The sequence below is a fragment of the Rhinichthys klamathensis genome, unplaced genomic scaffold (assembly GCF_029890125.1).
Source record: "Rhinichthys klamathensis goyatoka isolate OS25496 unplaced genomic scaffold, OSU_Roscu_1.1 h1tg000397l_1, whole genome shotgun sequence".
Classification (NCBI taxonomy): Eukaryota; Metazoa; Chordata; class Actinopteri; order Cypriniformes; family Leuciscidae; genus Rhinichthys; species Rhinichthys klamathensis.
In genome coordinates this window covers 108,586-131,003 of record NW_026606899.1, presented here as the reverse complement: position 1 = coordinate 131,003, position 22,418 = coordinate 108,586, and the positions used below count along the sequence as shown (strand labels likewise).

General features: G+C 37.1%; 1 protein-coding gene across 3 annotated transcripts; it reads left to right on the top strand.

Annotated features, from left to right (window-relative positions):
- Positions 1-8,185: 8,185 nt before the first annotated feature.
- On the top strand, positions 8,186-15,788 carry LOC130070207 (uncharacterized). Of its 3 annotated transcripts, XM_056234511.1 has the most exons (15): positions 8,186-8,327; positions 8,862-8,981; positions 9,112-9,287; positions 9,397-9,468; positions 9,556-9,789; positions 10,748-10,854; positions 13,020-13,135; positions 13,282-13,323; positions 13,398-13,469; positions 13,558-13,623; positions 14,470-14,558; positions 14,644-14,752; positions 14,841-14,949; positions 15,288-15,358; positions 15,525-15,788. In XM_056234511.1, the coding sequence occupies exons 6-15, from the start codon at positions 10,818-10,820 to the stop codon at positions 15,615-15,617; spliced, it is 804 nt and encodes a 267-aa protein (XP_056090486.1). In that variant the 5' UTR covers positions 8,186-8,327; positions 8,862-8,981; positions 9,112-9,287; positions 9,397-9,468; positions 9,556-9,789; positions 10,748-10,817; the 3' UTR covers positions 15,618-15,788. The 3 variants fall into 3 exon arrangements, with proteins under 3 accessions (XP_056090486.1, XP_056090487.1, XP_056090488.1); XM_056234512.1 differs by lacking the exons at positions 8,186-8,327; positions 8,862-8,981; positions 9,112-9,287; positions 9,397-9,468; positions 9,556-9,789 and adding an exon at positions 11,045-11,213 and having other exon boundaries at positions 10,765-10,854; XM_056234513.1 differs by lacking the exons at positions 8,186-8,327; positions 8,862-8,981; positions 9,112-9,287; ... (1 more) ...; positions 9,556-9,789; positions 10,748-10,854 and having other exon boundaries at positions 13,102-13,135; positions 13,282-13,327.
- The last annotated feature ends 6,630 nt before the right edge of the window (positions 15,789-22,418 follow it).

Sequence of the window (22,418 nt, the reverse complement as noted above, 5' to 3'; positions counted from 1 at the left end):
TTGTCCCTTTGGTCCCACTTGCACAGTGTCTGGAAGCCTGGTTAGCGCTTACCATCCCGTCTCACTGGGTCATTCGGACGATCAGACTTGGGTATGCGATTCAGTTCGCCCGGCGCCCCCCCCCCCCCCCCAGGTTCAAATATACTTACAACACTTAATTATACACAATCAAATCTCAATAAATCTGGATCAAAAGATTATGTACAAGTAGGCCAAATGTACTTTTTGTACAAAATTAGACTTTTCTGTCAGTATAAGCAAAGTTCCTTTTTTATGTAAAAGTCATTAGTCAAAGTAATAATAATAATTCATTACAGTTATATAGCGCTTTTCTAGGCACTCAAAGTGCTTCACATGGAAGGGGGGGATCTCCTCTACCACCACCAATGTGCAGCATCCACCTGGATGATGCGACGGCAGCCATAGTGCACCAGAGCGCCCACCACACACCAGCTTACTGGTGGAGAGGAGACAGAGTGATGAAGCCAATCAGTGTATATATATATGGGGATGATTAGGAGGCCATGATGGACAGAGGCCACTGGGCAAATTTGGCCAGGATGCCAGGGTTACACCCCTACTCTTTCGAAAGACATCCTGGGATTTTTAATGACCACAGAGAGTCAGGACCTCGGTTTAACGTCTCATCCGAAGGACGGTGCTCTTTGATAGTATAGTGTCCCCGTCACTATACTGGGGCATTGGGACCCACACAGACCACAGGGTGAGCATCCCCTGCTGGCCTCACTAACGCCTCTTCCAGCAGCAACCTGGTTTTCTCAGAAGGTCTCCCATCCAGGTACTAATCAGGCTCAGCCCTGCTTAGCTTCAGTGGGCAACCAGTCTTGGGCTACAGGGTGATATGGCTGCTGGCTGCTTGATTTTAAAGTCAAGTATACTTAAGTGTAATTTTAAGTATATCTCTGAGAAGTACATAAAAAGTATACCAATAGCACACTTGAATAAACTTCTTTTTTGAAAGGATATCAGCATGCATATTCTGATTTTGCATTTACCAGCATTTTACCAAAGGCATTTTGCATCTGGTCATAAAAGAAAGTGACTTCTATGGCACAGCTGTTTAAGTGGTCTAGTACTGCTCATTCAAACAACAGCTAACAGATTGTGTGAGATGTAATGTTTGGGACAGCTGTTACCATTACACTTGGAGCAGCACTTAAGACAATGCCTGCTTTAACAATGAGACCATTGCCAGCTCATTGTAAACTTGTATATTAAAGATGTCACAGAATCAAAATAAATATCATGAATGTTCAGTTATTTCAATAAATAATTAAACATTAGAAAGTTAAGGTTTATAACGCCATTTCTAGATGGTCTCGAATATTGTCTCACACTTGATTACAATAATTACTGTGACTTTAAACATAAAATTAAAATTAGCCAAGTTTCCTTTCTTAATACATCCTCCTCATCTTAAAATGCATGATTCACCAGTGCACATTATTCCCAAGAATTACTGTCAGCGGTTTCACTTTATGATATCAAAATCTAATAAAATACTTCAAAAACTTTTGGCTGACATAACCAAGACAAAAGATTGCAAAAGATTTGTTTTTTCTTCCAAAACGTTTTTGTTCTTTGTGTGATTTTTTGATTCAAGATGGCGCCGTAAATGGCTGCCTCTGTTTTTTTGTTTCTTTGTTCTGTGTTTAGTCATTCTTTTCCTATCAGTTTCACCAAAGACTACTTTGGTGAAACTGAACTAAAACTACTGGACATAAAGGCCTCGATATACTCACGGCGAAGTTCTTTTTCGTTCTTCGCTTAGGGGTTAAACGAAGTTTAAAATACGTGAGCAGCTTCCCTCTCAATAACAACGAGCTCTCCAATTCAGAACTCTAGTAAAGTCACGTCATGTTTATTTATATATCACTTTATACAATAGATTGCTTAAAATCAAGCAGCTTTACCGTATTAAACATGAAAAACAGTGTCAGTGTCTCGTTTCATCAGAAGTACAACTTAATTTTCTACTATAAAGCAGCTCTCTACCCAGACAGCAACATAGTGTCGGCCCAGATCCGGCCCACTTCTGATACGTATGGAATTCACATGGATCTGGGCTGACACTATGTTGCTGTCTGGGTAGTGTGTTCATGTTTTTACTCACAGATGTCGGACCTCGATGGACTAAACAGGAGAAATGAACCAGAGGAGATTTCCACACGAAAGAAAACAGAGCCGTCGCGCACGCCTGCCTATTAGGTAATCGCCATGGACCAATGGTAATACAAAGGTGTTTATGTCACGATCCTCATTGACCAGTCACCACAGCACACTACATTTCCCATAATCCTCCCTGGCAATCACCTGCTCAATCACCACACCTGTTTGCCTTCAGCCTCATCAGTTGCCCCATTTAAGCAAGCACCAAACACTAGTGGTGGGCAGATCGAGGCTTCGTTGAACACTGAAACAGTTGAAGCAAATGTACCGTATTGTGTCAAGGCTTCGAAACAGGTCAGAAGAGTGACAAAAATGCAACAAAAACCCGGGCCAACCATGCATAAAAACACCTTTTACAAATCTATTGCAAATTTTGTATTGAAAGTAAAATCTTTCAAATGCAATTACCTAATCATCTAATAAGATTATCAAGTGTCTGTAATTTCTTTTATCAATTGTCAGGGTTTGTTTAGTTTGTTCTATGAATGGCTCAGCTAAACAGGCCAATAAGAGACTATTAACTACCATTATTCATTTTAATTATCCTAATGTCTGATTAAAATGTCTCAAGTGAACCAATGAGCAAGTGTCTGTGAGTTTTACCTGATCTTTGATCAGTTTTATACATTGTGTTCATGATTCATGGGTTGACAGAGATCATCGCCCACATCTGTGAACCATTAAAATTTCGAAGTGTTAACTTCTAAACAGTTATGACGCAATGAAGCCTCGTTTACTGAAATCTCGTGACTCTGGCACGCTCCGAACCATTGATTCAGAACAAAACATTCGTTAAGGTTTCGAAGCTTGATGAAGCAGTGTCACTACCAAACACTCATGCATCATCTAGTCTCATCGCTACTCGGGCTACTACATCGTCCTTACATTTGAACTGTTGATCCATGTTGTTATAATAACATTATTGACTACTGGTGGGCTTTAAAACATTTGCTCATCCATGAACATGATTTCTGAGTCCCGTCAGATTGCTTCTCATCGGCTGTGGAGGTGAAGACAACAACTCCCATGATCCCACACTCATACAAGCTACGCCTTTATTATTGTTTTGAATAAGTGACCTCTAGCTTACATAGTGTGCCTTTAAATAGATTCAAAAGTTCGATTTAAATAATGAATCAGTGTCCTGCATTGATTACTATTTACATTACTTTATCATGGCTTTATTTTGGAAGTGATTAGTGAGGGTCTTGTGAAAATGGCACGTTAAATATAGCTCATTGGACATTCAACATGAGATAAATGTGTCGGAAACGCTCTGAAGTGCAGTTATCTGTTGAGCTGTGATGTGTTGTGTTGATTTGAGTGTGACTGGGCTGTTCATTATGTGCTGAGACTGGGGCAGGTCTCTCCTCACAGCCGGGATGAGCGTATTAAAGCTGAGCGTCTGACACCTCTCTAATGAAAAATAGAGTCCTCCTGAAGGTTATGTAGCGGCCCATCGCTGAAATCCTGCTTCATTTCACTCTCTCCCTCTGCTTAGGTCAATGTAATTCTTTCCTCCTGATTGATATTTTCTCTTAAAGTTTTTCGTAGGTAAGTGTGTGCCGGCCTCATCATAGGTCAGGATTTTTCCTCAGCGGTATCGGAGAAAAAGTAGAGCAGCCCTGCGGCAAAATAATGACACGATGAAAAAAACACAGATTATCATTTCAATTGAAGCTTTTTATGGTAACACTTTACAATGAGGTGCATTAGTTAACGTATTAACGAACATGAACTAACAATGATCAATACATTTGTTACAGTATTAATCTTTGTTAATGTTATTTAATAAAAATCCAGCTGTTCATGTTAGTTCACAGTGCATTAACTAATGCTAACAAATACAACCTTTGATTTTAATAACGTATTAGTAAATGTTAATATTAACTATGATTCATAAATGCGGTGGAAGTATTGTTCATTCTTAGTTTATTATGTTAACTATGAATCTTATAACAAACTGTTACCCAGAATGGTACATAAGTATTGTGTAATAAAGTGAGTTAATGTACAGTCAGAAGATTATTATTGATAATAAACCCCTTCATGGTGATTAAATTTGTTAGCTTACTGTACATCGTCCCTCATAAGTACATCATATTAACAAAAGTCAGATCATTTCTGTTAATTACTTTTTTTTTTCTCAAAGGAGAGAACTATTTGAAGGCAGTGTGAACGTGACAGAGAGAAGTTTGTCGTTTTTTGCGGTACTCAGCAGTTGGATGATGTGTGTGTCTTTTTTCCAGTGGAGACAGAAGTAAGAGGTCAGGCTTTGTGTGACCCCGGACACTGACAAACTCATCCCGGAGAACCACACACACACACGCCGCAGAGCCCCGGTCACCCATCGCACGGCCTCATGGGACGCCCTGTCATCCTCACACTCATGCTTTACTGTCTTTCTCTCTGTCGTTCTCAGTCTTGCTGTTTGTTGTAAGTTACTGATGGGTTCTAACACAAAAAGCCAGAGCAGGTTAAGCTATGTTGTGTGTAAAAAAAAAATGAACAAGGTGTTTTATTTCGAGCAAGACATCCTTAAAAGTCAGATGAAGAAGAATGAAATATGGTGAAGGTATGATCTGGTTTGCTGTCAGATGTGTGACCTGCCCTACAGACACGCTGCCCTTTCCACAGTGTGTGTTACATGAGGAAAGATCCTCACACACTACCTGTGTGTGTCACATAAGCAGAACTACAGCACTGCTGATGACACCAGACCAGTGTCCGTGCCCAAACACACTTGTGTATGTGTGTAACAGGGTGTACAGCAAGATCCCATAAAGAAGAGGACGATATGCCGTGTGTGTAACTGGTGTGTTTTATTACAAGGATAGGAATACAAGTAATACCTTGTGGGGACATTTTTTTGGTTCCTATGAGGAAAACAGCTTATAAATCATGTTTTTTTTTTTATGTTTTGTGTGTGTGTGTGTGCGCGTGCGTGCGTGCGTGCGTGCGTGCGTGCGTGCGTGCGTGCGTGCCATTGAACACAGTGTGTTCCAGCTAACCGGTTTAGTTTATTGTTACTACAAAATTATCAATATAATATATACATAAGTCAATGATAAATAAGGATGTCCAAGATAATGAAAAATCAAAATTATTTATAATCTAGTTTAGTAAATAAGTACAGTTCTTAGAAACGTTGTCTTTGTGTTCATGTTGGTTTCTAAAAAAAAGTTAAGTTATTGATTTATTTTATTCAAAAATAAAAAGTAGTAACATAATTCTGGTCCGACTTTATATTAAGTGTCTAACTACTACTTAGTAACATTTAAATTCATCATTTGACACAATGCACTTATTGTGTACATACATGTTTTACATTGTACTTATATTTAAACAATACATACATGCAATTCTGTAATTAATTTAATCTATAATGACACTGTTGTCCGTCTCTTCCCTGTTAACCCTTAAACCGACACACACACACACACACACACACCAAACCTGTGCTGACCTCTCCTGTATCACCTCAATATCAGCTCAAGTGCTTTACAATACAACATCAACACACGCAATACACTGAACCTAACCATTATTATTTTTGTCTATGGACATCTTAGTCAGACATCTAATATAAAGTGTGACCATAATTCTTAACACCTACAATAAATGTGTAGCCTGTAAGCATCTTAATATTTTCAAGTAAAACATGTATTTTCAAATATTCATATTTTGTATTTTTTTACGTTAAAAGTATTTTTTTTTAGTGCTGGCCAACGATTAATCGCATCCCCCAAAAGTTTGTTTACATAATATGTGTGTGTTCTGTGTATAATTATTTGGTATATATAAACACAAATGTATGTATATATATATAATACATGATATTTGCATGCATATACTGTATATGTATACATAATTTATATTATATATAAATATTAATATTTTATATTTAAGTAAAAAAAAAAATATTGCCCAGCACTATTTTTTTTTTTTCAAGAAAGTATTGACTGAAAAATATTAAATAATCTGGGGAAAAAATCTAGTAATTTCTGTACGAATTTTTTTTTTCTGAATAAATGAACAAATGATACATTAATAAATGAAGTCGAGAAGTGGCCAATCAGAAGTGTCCCGTGTGTTGGTGCTGAGAGGAGGCTCTGTCCTGTGATCAGGGCAAGTGTGTGTGAGACTGTCAGGTCTTCAGTGTCTCAGCAGGAGATAAACTGTGTCAATGATACAGATGAAGCAAATAAAGAGCAGATCTCTCCTTTCCTCTCTTTCTGCCAGATACTAAACACTCGTTAATTAAACCATAATGAGGGTCCAGTGCTGTGTGCGTATTTTTATTTCATATTTTTTATATTGAAGCGCCTGAAAAGGTAAATCAGTGTGTGTGTGTGTGGATTGTTAGTGGTGTTTTTGAAGCACAGACTCCACTTGTCAGATTATGCCACATTTCTATTTGACTTTCATAAGCTGTTTACGGCTCACAGGTTGTGCAAAGAAATGGGCTCCTGAAAGTGTGTGTGTGTGTGTGTGTGTGGTTTGGATCCCGTCAGGGTCTTTTACATGCTGTATTTTGTATGTCAGAATTGCTGGTTGGAGGGATCACAGTAAAAACAGCCCCACTGTTTCTTCCATAACATTTTGTTTGCTTGATTTTTTTTCCAGTTGTTTTTGTCCTAAGGTAAAAAAGGATGAACTGATGTTAAATCATAAACTCGTACACTTTGCATGTGCAGTGAAATGGGGTTTTTTTTATGCCAGATATTCGTATCATAAGGAAAACATGGTATTGGAGAATCATTACTGAGGTATTTTGCTACAGGCTGAAGTGTAAACACATTCGCAACAGGTCTCCTTCATAACTTTGTACTATTATAATGGAGCTATTGGGACTATGTGTGTGTGTGTGTGTGTGTGTGTGTGTGTGTGTTCAGTTCAGGCCCGGCGCCCCTTCGGATCTGATTTGTGCCCCCTCAGTTTCATTTTCGTGTTCATGGTTACAAATTAAATGTTAACCTTTTGAGTGGTACCGTCCCATAGATGGGATTCTTGTTTCTGTGCCCCTGAGAGTTCGGTGACGGTCCCACATATGGGATTTAGAGCGTTCAGTGGCGTCACGTCACTGCCAGATTCAAACTGTGCTTTCGCGCGGTTGGCGCTGAGCCAGACACGGACGAGCTCAGCGCTGTCATATATCACAGCTATGCAGTGTTTGCAACCTCATAATGTTATTTTAGGTTTCAGACATTTAAATACACATAAGCACTACTAAAACAACACATTTGGAGTTTGTAAAATACACACTGATGTCTGTGGAAGCAGCAATAACAATCTACTCAAATAGTAATTTGACGACGTGTGTTATTCATATCAGAAAAACATAGTGGAAGTAACTATAAAGTTTACTCTATTCTTCTCACAGTTCACCGGCCACTGTCTTACATGTATTTCGGGAGAAAGTGATGACTGACAGACAGAACTGCGGCGCAAAGAAACATGGCGGCGCCCATCTCACGTTATCTCAAGATCAAGACTATTTTTAAAGGTTTTTAAACGACCAAACACACTCACTTACACATTTTTGAGAATCGGAATATCAGATATTTGATGACATGGTAAGCAAGTTTGTGAATATTTTGAATAAAAAAGGGAAAAGGAAATAAAAGCGATACATCTGTCTGTCATACTACAGTGTTATTGTGGCTGCGGTGTGTCACGTGACAAATATGACGCGTCGCCATGGAAACCTTAAGGGGGGGACCTTCTAAAATAACGGTCGCCTTGAAAAAAACTCACTCTGGGGAGTCAGAATATTTTAAATTTAAGCGTGAAAGGGTTCAAATATGCATAATAAATGACGCTGGTGTATCTTTTTATTACGCGGTTACCTGTGCAGTTGCATATTGTGTTTAGGGAGCGCTGCATTTAAACATCTGTAATTTCAAAGCGAGTTCTCAGTGTGTGTTGTTCATTGATGGTATAAATTTAAGCCCCCTTAACAATTCCACATGCAGTCCCTCCATCCTGCGGCCGGTGTCCTGACATTCCATCCTACCCGTCAGATTGTCCTACCAAGGCTTACTGCGCATGCGCACATCAATTTTGCGTCATTTTTGTCACGCTGAACAACACGCCCATAATATTTTACTACTTGCGTGAGAACTTCTTCATCTGAGGTAAGTTTTTCTCTATTTATGTTAATTTTTATTATACAAAGATATATAGCAGTAATGAGAACTGTTTACGGGCACATTCATACAAAGCCAGCTAGCACCATTGATCATATTAGCATTTTTCATGAAAACATTAGGCTAGATATGGGCGGGGCATATGATTTGATTGTTTGGTGTAAAATATAAACACACACAATTATGTCAAAATGTCCGTTTTGTCGAGTGTCCTCATAAGATCAGTCTTAAATTAATTAAATAAAGTATCAAATGATCGTAAAGAGTGTGAGGCGTGTGAGATCGCATCTCTCTCAGCAGCGGCAGGTCTTAAAGTGACAGCTGTTTTCATTCATAAAAATACGCCATTAAACAAATATTTAAAATATATACTCTATATTGTTTTTGCATCAATTTGGAGATCAACTGTGAAATTATTACATTATAAAATATAATAAATGTATATATAATGTTTGTAATTACAATTAATCACATAAAAAAATTGATTAATCTAGTTTTTTTTTTTCTTGCATTTTTTGACAGCTATGGAAGATAAGTGGGAAGCACTGTATAATCTTCTGTCAGTGGGATCGTACCCATCAGGGTATGATAAGTCCAAAAGGCAGAACATTAGAAGATATGCACTTAAATTCAACCTAAAGGGTATTTATTTTAACTTTACATTTCAATTATGTTTATTTTATTATTCATTTGTTCCTATCTTGATTTTCTTTTCCAACAATGCCAAATGTCCTTTTGCTTCTGTCATAGTCATGTTTTCTCTTTAATGTAGATGGAGAGCTTTTTTATGGAAGCAAAAGAGTGATAAAAACCAAAGAGGAAGCCAGGATGCTCTTTGAAGAATTCCATTCCTCGCCCATTGGTGGACACACGGGGATTGGTAAAACACGTGCTGCCATCTGTGCCAGATTTTACTGGCATGGCATGTCAGTTGACATTGAAAATTGGGTATGTGTTATTTATTCTATATAGTTATTTTAGTTTATATTTATAGATATATATATCAACTCACAAATATGTATGTATATATATATATATATACAACAATTTCTGAAAGGTATTGGAATGTGATCAATGTCAAAAAGTTGGAAAGCCTTTGACTGCTGTGCAGACCTTACAGTGCATCAAGGTAAATAAGTGCAGTAACATACAGTATACATATACTAAACCTACTTTATACACACTAAACTTACTTTACATTTGGTGGACTTGATAGGTTTCTGCTGTTTGGGAGCTTGTTGGCATTGATTTAACTGGACCATTACCTGAAACTGCAGATGGCTTTAAATACATCCTCACAGCCACAGACTACTTCTCTAAGTGGGTTGAGGCTTTTCCTTTAAAAACCAAGACAGCAGCTGAAGTTGGAAGACATCTCTGTTCCATCATTTATAGGCATGGTTGTCCCCAGAGAATTCTCTCAGATCAGGGAAGGGAATTTGTAAATGATGTAAGTGTATTTAAAATGATCAGTATTAAAGTGATTTAGGTTTAGCCTCAATGGGTCTCATTCATGAAACACGAGCAGAACGAATTTTTGTGTAAATCGTGTGTAAAGCGGTTCTGGCGTAACTTTTCGGATTCATTAAAATGTTCGTATTTTCCAAATGTTAGTTGGTAAGAAAGAAATCTACACCTGCTCCCAGCCACGCGTAAATAGTGCGTTTAACATCCGAACATTTTGCTCATTAATAACTAAGGCTGCATTTTAATTCCCCTTAATCGGGTACATATTTACACAGCATTTTGAAAAAATATTATATATAGTAATTACTGTACGGTTTTTCTTTTTACTTCTGAGACTGTTTGATTAACAGATGAAACTCCATTAACTGCATCTGTAATATGCTGCCAAGCTTGCTTTTCTTTAGGACCCGATACGCCACTATGTAGCCTACGCTTGAAAATAAAATGTGGTGTTTTGAATTAACTTCTGATAATAAAACTTCGATTTCTGCATCTGAGAAATTTTTCTTTTTCATTCGCTTTTGAGAAGACATGTTGAAATCCTTCGTTTGGTGTCATAATATGATGCCCATATGTAGTTGTCAGTCGGATTTAATGGGCGGGATTTATGGTAATTGAGAATGAGCGTGCACACGCGTCCCATTTACGACTGATTGGAATTCATTAACACACACACACATTTCACTATCACATCTGACGTTTACGAAGTATTTGTGAATCAGGAGATGAGTTTTCGGGAAGGTCTCTTTACGTGCAAATCACTCTCATATTTACTCGTATATTTATGAATGTTTCATGAATGAAACCCATTGTCTTTGTTTTTAGATTTTCAAGAGTTGTTATATTTTTGCACATACAGTACATATATTCAACTACTGTATGTTTTAAGGAGCTTTTCACCCATTTATTCACAGTGATTTTTTTCCCCTTTATTTTTTAAGCTTAACCACAGGCTTTGTGAAATGTTGTGCATCAAAAGAAGTGTGACAGCAGCTTATCATCCTCAAACTAATGGCCTGGATGAAAAGACCAACGACAACATTAAACGGTAAGTTTTATTATTGTATGTACCTAGGTCAGGAAAAGTTAAGGCACCCCCGCCCCCCATGACATTTTGACCCATCTTCCGCTTCAAGGCACCAAATAAGTTATAAATGTATTCCTAAAAAGGCTTTCATACTCCAAGTTTATAAGCCTTCTAAAAAGCAAAAAACTTTCCCCCTTATGTGTCACTTTAGAGCCCTCAAGAAATTGGTTAACGACCAGCAGAATGACTGGGATGTCTATCTGGATGCCACCTTGTTTTCTTTAAGATCGAAGGTCCACACCACCACAAAACACTCCCCTTTTCTTTTAATGTATGGGAGAGAGGCAGTGTTCCCTGCAGAGATTCCTGTTGAAATGCCAGTGAGTGTGCTTATGGAGTCATTTCAGCAATTTTGTCATACTAGCCTATGTCAGAAGAATTGTGCTTAAAGTAAATTTAGCCTTGAAATAATTTCCAATGGGTACTGTAGTAGAAGATGCAAAACTTTTTTTCTTTTTACAAAACTAATCATACAGTAAATATAGTTTTTATTATTGGTACCCTGACTTGATTAACTGTATTCAATTTTAACATCTGTTATAAAACCTTTGATCTTAAACTGGTAATGATCATATTTTTTGGACTTTGTTCCACAACAGACAATAAGGGTCACTAATATTCCTAACAGTTTGTTATGAATAGTAAACAACCATGTTTTTAGCAAAGGGCCTCTTCTCATGCTACCATGGGCTTTTCATAATATACATGCACATGTGAAAATTTAAATAGTTCACAAATGAATTTATATTGCTTAAATTATATTGCCTTGTTTTTTAGCTTTCCACCATCAGTCTCCCTGTGGAATCAAGTTTTAGTGATTATGTAGTTTCCGATAAAAAAAAGAGAGATGAGGCCAAAAAACAGGCAGAAGAAAACATTGGTAAATCACAGGAGAAACAGAAGGAAGCATATGCTAAAAAGGTCCAGAAGAAGTACAAAGACTTGATTTACAATGTTGGTGATGAGGTTCTTCTGATGAATATGAGGAAGCGTGGAAGAAAAGGAGGAAGGATTGAACCTGACTTCTCAGGACCCTACATCATTGAGAGACTCAGTGGCAAACTTGTCACATTAAACAAACCTGGAGGGATTACTTTAAAAACTAAATATAGCATTGGTCACATTAAACCATACAGAAGAAGCCAAACTGGAAAAGTGCCTGATGACTGTTCTGTTATCTCAATCAGTGGGTCTACAGAGAGTAACAGTTCTTGCAAGATGCCTCCTTGCACTGTTGCACCACTCAGCACTCCGCATTCTGTGACCAAGGTAAATGATTCTGAGAAGCTCCAAGATTCAGCGTTACAAAGACCTTCTGTTATTCAAGTTGCTCCTAAAATGCTTGACCAAACAAATGGGTACATCAAGGAGCTAAAATTAACCCCAACAGATGAAGAGCCAGCAATAAAGTTCCCATCAGATGTAAACCAAATCTCAGAGGAACAAGGTTTTATATTTACAGAGATCTCAGTTCATCCTTAGTTGCCAGTTTGGCCTAACTGACCAGTTTGGTCTTCTTGTTATGGTTGCTTGCTTGCAGTGTTTAAATCATGGTGGCCATTTTGACCTGTTGGTCACAGGTCACCGTTATTTATAGGAAGTGGACATAATAACCAATAAATCATAAAAAAACAGACCCCCCCCCCCCCCCCCCATAAAAAAAATATGCCTAAAAAATTCAAAATGCATGAACGAAGTCAAACAGTATTTTGAAATCAAAGCTCACTGAAAAACCTTCACAACTGCGGCCACCAAAATATTAAAATTTTCTTATTTAATAGAGATACCATAAATTGTTTTGAGTTATATCCACTTCCTCTAGCTGTCCTGTACCCTTTTGACATGATGACTGTTTGCAAGGGCGTAGGTTTGCATACATTTTAGGAGGGCAGAATTGTCCTTCCTAATACTTCAGCGAACTCAATCACATTATTTTACATATTATATACTACCGATGTGGGGTAGGGGGTGGATTGTTGTCTCTTCCAACTTAAAGACCAAACCTACGGCCTTGAATGTTTGGCACGTTCAATTTGCCAAGTTCATTTTATGTTGGCTCGTTGGCCCTGTAAAGTTGATTAATTAGAAAAATTATTGACAACACTAACTTTGTCTTTCTTTTTCAGTAATGAAGGTCTGGGCTGCAAATGTCACTGGTCAGGTTGAAGCAGTTGTTGGGCCATATAAGCTCTATGACTCTTCTTTTCACTCACTGCAAGGGGCCGAGTGGCTTGCTGATGAAGTAAGTTATTTATTCTTATGCTATGGGTGGCCTTTCTTTCCAATCGGGCGGTTGTCTAAATGACTTATAAACCCAAATTACTTATTATTTTCTAACAAAAATAAAGTTTAGTATGTTTATATTCATGTTTATTTTTCTTAATTTAGGTTATTGATGCATACCTGCACCTGGTCGTTGAAAAACAACAGGTATGTATAGAATGTCTACTTATTTAGGAACACTAATTTAATTGTATATACTTACAATTTTTTTTTTTTTTCAGAACCACATACACCAGCTTTGTGCAGTTGTTGCACGTTCGTTGTTTGCTGGACAGTTCAGATGCCTAGGAAAGGTAATTTAGCTTTCCAGAAAGTAATAAAGTACATAATATTTACGTGTTTTGGAACCATCACAAACTTGTTATTAAATACTTTTCATAGATGAAGTTTCCCATTGAGGACATTTGGCTGTGCCCTGTGAACGTTGGAGCACATTGGATTCTTGTGGTGCGTGTGTATTTTTCAAAGTACATTGCAAGTGAGATTATAGAAAATGTTTTTTTTTCTTCTTCTTCTTCTTTAGTGATCTTGGGCTATTGTCAAACAGAATACTGGTGGGAGAGTTCGAGTTAACTAACCAACAGAGCAATTCAAGTTGTTTTGTTTTGTTCATGTTCGTGATATTTCACAAATGTTTGTCATGTTATGTTTAAATAAGTTTCATAGGTAAGAAATGTGTTAGGTAATGCAGGGTCAAAGATGACACACTGCAGGTTTTAAAGTTGTGAGCAGAGAAGTACACACAAATAGGCTATATATGACGAAGGCAAAGAGCCTTTGTTATCTTTATCTCCTGTCTATATATATATATATATAGACAGGAGATAAAGATAACAAAGGCTCTTATATATACGGTATATATATATATATTTTATTTTTTTTGGAGTGGGAACATTCCCATGTGAAGATAATGAGGAAATTACATTGTCTTTCATCGCTCTCTTCACCAAGTGCGTTCCAAACGGCTACATAATGTCACGCAAGTGCCCTGCTCACTCCAAAGTCCCCACTTCAAGGGCTCTGCCCTTCGAAGGGAGTAGGGCATAGGGATGCTCACTTCCGTTTGGAATTTTCCCTCAGAATATTGCTACCATTCACTTATATTCTTATGTGTTATATTCACCTGCAAATAACTAAATCACTGTGTTGACACTTTCTCCATAATCTGCAGACATTCTTTAATGCTTTAGGTCAATAATTTAAAGGTTCATTTGAGCAGCTTCCTGTAGTTGTTAGTAGTGATCTAAAAATATTTTAAAACCTTATTTATGATTACATGACATTATATTCCAGATTATCAACATGCCTGAAAAAACACTCCTTGTGATTGACCCAATGGGAAATGAACGTTCTTATGAACATAAAATTCTGCGGAACTGGAGGTAACCTTTTTAGAACTGTTTCATCTTTTTTTTTTTTTTAATGCTATTCGATTCTAAACAGTACAAATGTCTCGACGACATCTAGGAATTTTTTAAAACTGAGATGTGATGAGCAAACAGCCCAGTGGCAATTACGGACCCTGAAGCACGACCTGCAGATGGATTCCAGCAGTTGTGGAGTATTGGTATTGAATGTATGTGTTCATATATTTTCAAGAGTGGCTTCAGGTCTGGATATGTTATAATGAATTTAATTAAGTCATCTGTCAATTAATGTTTCAGTTTGCTGAACAATACCTGCTGACAGGAACGATCAGCAATGTTCAGACTACGCCTGAAGCGGTCAGCTCAGCACGCATGAAAGTAGCCTGCACACTTCTTGGATGTCGAGGTGAGTGCTGTTTTAATTCTGTAATACCGTAGTAGTGTATGTATTGTAATGTACAGTGTGTCATGTAGTACACCTCTGTAGATGCTATCTTCACTCTATAATTTTCTTCTCTATCCCCTCTGTATATTTGGATATTCTTACTTGATTAAATAAAATTTTCAGAGTAGAAAATAACTTGAAGGATGCAAAAAGTAATGCAAGAATGATTTGATTTAATGTAATTTCAGAACAGGTCTGAGAATTTTTTTTCATGGCGTTTATGTTGACATTTAGTACACTATGATATGATTGTCCAATGAATTCATATTTATCTTTTTTTAATGTTAACAAATGTATAGGTAATGCAGAGGAGTACTGTGTGCTTTGCAGCATGCTGGAAGACGACCCCAACGAAAGCATGATTGAAATGGTACAACTTATAATGCACACACCCAAAAAGCAATAGTTTAACTTTATGTGCCATGTTTTTTTGTAGAATTTTGTTATTTAAATGAAAAGGTAATTTTTCTTTTCATGTTTTCAGATTCTATATTGTTTTAAATGTACTAATTTACATATATCTCTTTTTTTTTCAGGTACAGTGTGAGAGCTGCAATAGATGGGCACATTTTAAATGTTGCAACTTCAGTAGCCTAAATGTGTTTATGTGCAAAAAGTGTGTAGTATAGTTTGAGTGTATGTCCCTTTATCATTTGCATTGATAACAGTCTGCAGCACAGTGTGGTCTTAGTTCATATTTATATTAATAACTTATTGTTTTACTTGTTTTGTATTGTGCCTCTGTGTTGCATGATTTTGAATTTTGAAATGAATTTGATTAATAATCTCCTTTCTGTATATATTCGATCTGCTTGATTATAAATTATCTCAATAACTAATCTTATTTCAATTTACATTATCATCTGGTTTAGAGTAAATTTGTAACATCTGTCCAGGGACTATACAGATTAAAAACTTAGACTGTCAAATCAATCATCCTATCTGTTTATTTTTCCAGGACAATCTGATGAGGTATTTTGCACTGTAAAATCATCCTAGCCGTTTATTTCATACTGGTAAGACAATCTGATGAGGTATTTTGCACTGTAAAATCATCCTACCCGTTTATTTCATACTGGTAAGACAATCTGATGAGGTATTTTGCACTGTAAAATCATCCTTCCCGTTTATTTCATACTGGTAAGACAATCTGATGAGGTATTTTGCACTGTAAAATCATCCTTCCCGTTTATTTCATACTGGTAGGACAATCTGATGAGGTATTTTGCACTGTAAAATCATCCTACCCGTTTATTTCATACTGGTAAGACAATCTGATGAGGTATTTTGCACTGTAAAATCATCCTACCCGTTTATTTCATACTGGTAGGACAATCTGATGAGGTATTTTGCACTGTAAAATCATCCTAGCCGTTTATTTCATACTGGTAAGACAATCTGATGAGGTATTTTGCACTGTAAAATCATCCTTCCCGTTTATTTCATACTGGTAAGACAATCTGATGAGGTATTTTGCACTGTAAAATCATCCTACCAGTTTATTTCATACTGGTAGGACAATCTGATGAGGTATTTTGCACAGTAAAATCATCCTACCCGTTTATTTCATACTGGTAGGACAATCTAATGAGGTATTTTGCACTGTAAAATCATCCTTCCCGTTTATTTCATACTGGTAAGACAATCTGATGAGGTATTTTGCACTGTAAAATCATCCTACCAGTTTATTTCATACTGGTAGGACAATCTGATGAGGTATTTTGCACAGTAAAATCATCCTACCCGTTTATTTCATACTGGTAAGACAATCTGATGAGGTATTTTGCACTGTAAAATCATCCTACCCGTTTATTTCATACTGGTAAGACAATCTGATGAGGTATTTTGCACTGTAAAATCATCCTTCCCGTTTATTTCATACTGGTAGGACAATCTGATGAGGTATTTTGCACAGTAAAATCATCCTACCCGTTTATTTCATACTGGTAGGACAATCTGATGAGGTATTTCCCAGCAAACATTTGGACGTGTAATGACCGTTGAAAAGACGTCCGTCCGACACGTCCCGTCATGGTTGAAAAATAGTTCCAAAATGAAAGTTGAACCGACGTCTTTGACGTCATCTGGCCGTGAATTCCACGTCTCTTCAGCGCGTCCCTGGACGTCTAAATGCGTCGTCATTTGTGTGTTTAAATGTGTTGCTGCATAATTAAGTGTATATAAGCCTGCATTTAAAATAATCACACACATATTGTGTAACATCGTGAAAGGCAATCAAGTCTTGAAGTTTACACATCTTGACAAAGGTTCTAAAAAGGTCCAAAATTGGTCTAGTCAGACCTGACCGTCAATAAAACGTTTTAATCACATGTACATCACAAACAAGAACACATTTGTGGACATAAGAAAAAAAGAAGCATGTTCTGATTTAGCACATTTTATTGATCTTGAAAAGCCAAAATGTATCTTAATATTTTTTCAATGTTTAACATTTGTTAACCAAACTAAAATACCAATTACAAAATACTGAATTATTATATAAAGGGATAGTTCACCCAAAAATGAAAATTCAATGAAGAAAGGTATACAGGTTTGAAACATGAGGTTGAGTAAATGATGACAATTTTCATTTTTGGGGAAACTATCCCTTTAAACACATTGTTTGGCTCAGTTTTTGTATCCACCAGCTGTTCGTGTTTCAGGTGTTCTGCCATTGCTGCATCAATTTCAGAGTCTGTAGCATTTGGGCTCCACCTCTTCACAGCATCTAAGGGAAGAGAATATATATATATATATATATATATTTAAATAAATAAAATTATTATTAAATTAAAATTTGAGGTAAATGATATGCACTTATTTTAAAAATATTTTTATGGTCTACAGCTAAATTAAAAAAAAAACATGGAACAACATGAATGAATCATGAATGACACATTAGAAAAAGGTAATCAACATGCATTACATTTTATTTTATTGTATAAAATATGTTCTGCTTTTATTTTTAAAGCAGTTACTGAAAACATACATGTTAAAATCCAGCTAAACATTTCATTCCATTTCAGATAATTTACTTTCTGAAAGAAACTCTCAAAAGGCTACATTAATAAGTTACAGTAATGACTGTATCATTAAACAATATACTTGGTATAACGTTATCGTTGTTGTATACGTTCAAAGTTACTTTTAGCCTACTGGCTAATTTTAGCCAAACTCAGTAAATTTCAGTTGACAATGTGGGCATAATTTCTTTCGGTTCATTCATGTCACACAAGTAAAACTCAAGCACATTAATCTAATACAAAATGTACTTACCCAACAGTAGATTTTTAATAATATCGACACAACTCCCTCCTCTCCTCGTGCTTGTTCAAAGTTCCAGAATCTATGGGGAGAACGCGTTAACATCTCGCGAGATAATCCCATCGCATGATTTTGTAATATCGCGAGATCTTTTGTTACTACATCTTGGCAGCACAGTTTATGGTTTGGGCAGAGGGTTTGGGTAATTACATCCAACTCAGACATAAATGGTGACCGGGTATATTTCTGTTTTACTTGTACATACATTCCATAAAAAAATAACAACGAATACATCAGGTACAACAGGTTAAAATAATGATTAAAAGGCAGTGGCTTTGCAATCACTTGACTATACTGTGCATTTTGTGATTATAATTTATAAAAACAAGATAAAGTAAATATATATTCATTTGTATATAAATCGTGTATTTTACAAAGAATTATAAATCCTGATAATTTTTTTCTGTCTTGCTAGACTAGACGTGCAAAAGACGCCAGTGGACGTATAGTATTCACAGCCTGACTAGACGTGTAAAGGACGCCAGTGGACGTCTTCTTCACAACCTCTTAAAAACTTCATGGGCAACTACATTAATTATTGCAGTATTAACCATGCGAGGATTAAGCGCAGCTTTTGCATATTTAACAAGGATTTCATAGAGGGTCATGATGGACTATAAATGCACGTGTAAAAGACGTCGCCAGGTGACGTCCTCTCACCCGATACACTAAACATAACTACACGAGCTAAAAGTTAAAATAACAATTATACATGCAACTGTAGACATGTACAAATGTATCTGAATGCATTTTTAGGAAATGTTCTGTGTTACATTTTTTACCGATTTATGACGTCCTGGCCGCAACTATTTTTGGCCAGGGACACGACGTTGCCGTCGGACCAATGTTTGCTGGGTTTGCACAGTAAAATCATCCTACCCGTTTATTTCATAGGACAATCTGATGAGGTAACGTTACTTTGCACTGTAAAATCACCGTACCATGGCCTAATAAGAATATTCGGCAAAGTTACACTGAAATATTTTATGTAGTCACAGACGCGAAGCAGAAACGCGCAGTAGGATTTTACGATGTGGTAGGATGAACCGATAGATATGGCTATAATTTTGCGCTACGGTAGGAAAAACTGACAAGGTAGGACAGATCGACAGAACACCGGGCCTGGTTCAGTCGAGGCCAGCCCAGGACTGCGAGATCAAAAGCGCGTCTGGGATAGAAAGCCTGCGTGAGTCCGACGCTGTGAGTCTGAAACGCGCCGTCTCTCCTCACTGGATTAACATTATCGAGCGGATAAACTGGCTTCACTCACTCCAGGACAAACACACACACGTAATTGCCGTGTCTGTTTCGCGAGCTGATCACCAATGTTCCCAGCAAAGCCCGGCTAATAGACATTTCATTACGGATTAGAAAGTCTCTATTACAAAACAAATTAAACACGCTCTGATCTTAACCCATGGGTCGAGCGGCATTACGGCGAAAGTTTCAGCTGTGTGTGTGTGTGTGAGAGAGAGAGAGAGAGAGAGAGAGAGAGAGAGAGAGAGAGAGAGAGAGAGAGAGAGAGAGAGAGAGAGAGGCGGAGAGTGCGTCGGCGCTGAGGTTGCAGTTTGATATTGATTTTACGATGGGCTTATATGATGATTTATGGAGAGCTTGTGTCAGTATAACAGGCTGAAGGACACACAATATCATCTTCAACATCATTAAAATTCAGATGCTTCTCTGGCCTCCTCATCAGATGCTCGCACGATAGGACTATATACACACGTGCAAAAAAAATAGGCCTACTCATAAATTGTCGCTCACAAAGCGAACTCCACATATAAGACTGGCTATACTCGCAGAATATCAGATCTTATTTACAGCTGATTTTAAACACCCTCCCACCCGCCTCTCAAACACTCAGAGCATGTGTTGTGTTAGTTTACCCGAGCTGGAGTCGCATCTCGGGGCCTCCGTGAGCCTCTCGCCGGCTCCTGGATTCTGCGGTGCTCTAGCGCCCCCTGTAGGCCGAGAGAGGAACTGCAGGCCAGACGAGTTTACCTGAGCCGTGGTGAGTCTCTTTCAGGAAAACATCAGGTATGCTGAAGTTAGCGGCGATGATTTAGACCTCGCTAAAAGTCTAAATTAAGGACTAGAATTAGCCTATATAATTATTTTTACGGCGACTTTATATGTGCAAATGTTATGACACTGTATTGAAGTGACGCATTGATGTGAACTCAACATCAGAAATATAAATAAAATGTGTTACACTGTATTTTAAGGTGTCCTTAAGTAGCCAAATAAGCACTACGTAGTAGCTAATTAACATGTAGCCTACTAACTATATATAGTTAGGGTTATGGTTTGGGTTAAGATTTGGTTTAGGGTTAGTTGCATGATGTAACTATACATAATTAGGCTATAACTATAGTAACTACATTTAAAATTTGTTACATGGACAATGTAAAATAAATGTTAGCCTACCATAAAATGTATAAATAGTTTGTTTAATTACAATATAGGAAACGTGTCAAATGATTCATACATTTATGAATTTACTGTTGCTCTCTTTGCAACAAAATAACAGACCTTTGTCTTTTCCCATATTAAATATTGTGCATTTATTAAAGTATTTTTTTGTTTTCAGAAATATGCTGATAAGATAATTATCAAGCATTAATAAAAAAAATATATATATTTTTTTATTTCTTTATAGGCCTAACATCTTTCAAGTAGGCTACATAATGCATAAAACGGGATCAAATAGTAATATAATAACTACATAAAAGAAACACAAACAGCAAAAACTGGTGTGAGGATTACAGGATCAAATAGACTTTAAATATACTGAAGAATACAAATTTCTCTATTTAAAAGCACAACTGAAAGCAATATTGACATTCAGGTGTGTAATGAGAAGTGTTAGCATGCAGATGAATAATATGATGAGTGCTCTCCTCAGCCTAATTACTTAAGTAGCTATTAATTTCACTCCTGTACCAACATTATTAATCACATTAGTGCGCCCACGGTCTTCTTCAGAGGGGAAAATCAGGCAGAACACAGTTCTGTCACAAGGGAGTGTGGCAAAGCACTGAGCACAGAGCCAGAAAATGCTTACAATTAAAACATTTACACACTTAGTGTTAAATTATATTTATTTCAGTGTATTTAAAGCGTCACTGAACTTGGAAAGAGTAGCTAAGGCAGAGCACAATATTAAAAGGATGAGATGACATTTCCTAGAATTGCAGATGCAGTGTTTTTTTTAATGCAATTTACATTCCGCGTATTTTTAGCCGATGTTTTAATCGGGAGATCTGAGACCGTCAACGCAACAACGCACGCTCGAGTCCGCGCGTCTTTGCGCGGGGAAACACGCGGCCGGTCAGTCAGAACCTGCGGGAAGAAGCCGTAACCACACCGTCTGGTGGACCATCTTCTTCCTGACACATTCAGCCGTGGATTTGGGCGAAATAAAATTCCTGCAAAGCGCCACAAAAATTGCTAAATTTTATTATATTATAGAAGATGTTTTATTAATTCGTTTTTGGACCTGTCCGCTTCTTTGACGGAGCTGTTCACGTGCTAATGTCCTACTTCCACTTCTGAAGTCTTTATTACGAGCTGATCGCATTCAAGTGTTTTGTAGTCTGAAAGAACATGATTCATGGAAAATTTAAGCCAAAATGACATTTAGCGTTCTTACTTTAACAACCATAAACATCCACCTCGCTATAGATATCTTGCTGACAATGAATTTTCAGTCAAATACAGGCTATTTTCACTTACAATAGGCCTACGCTTCAAATTATTATTCATAGGCCTATGTAAATATGCACTACTTTACCAACAAGACAAGGTGATGTAGTGTTGTGTAAAACAACTGATGTTCCATAGTGTCGGCCCAGATCCGGCCCACATCTGGTACACATGGATTCCACACGGTCCAGATCTGGAAACCTGAATAACATTTCCAAGTAGAATGCAATTCGTAACACCCCACAAGTACGCATTCATGTAGCTGTCTGGGATGGGTATCAAAATTATCCCTGAGCTTGGTGAATACGACTTTCATGTTCATGTCCAATTTTTAACTAGGAAACTCGTATTTACAATAATTACGATAGCACGTGAAGACGACGGCATGCTTTCGAAAA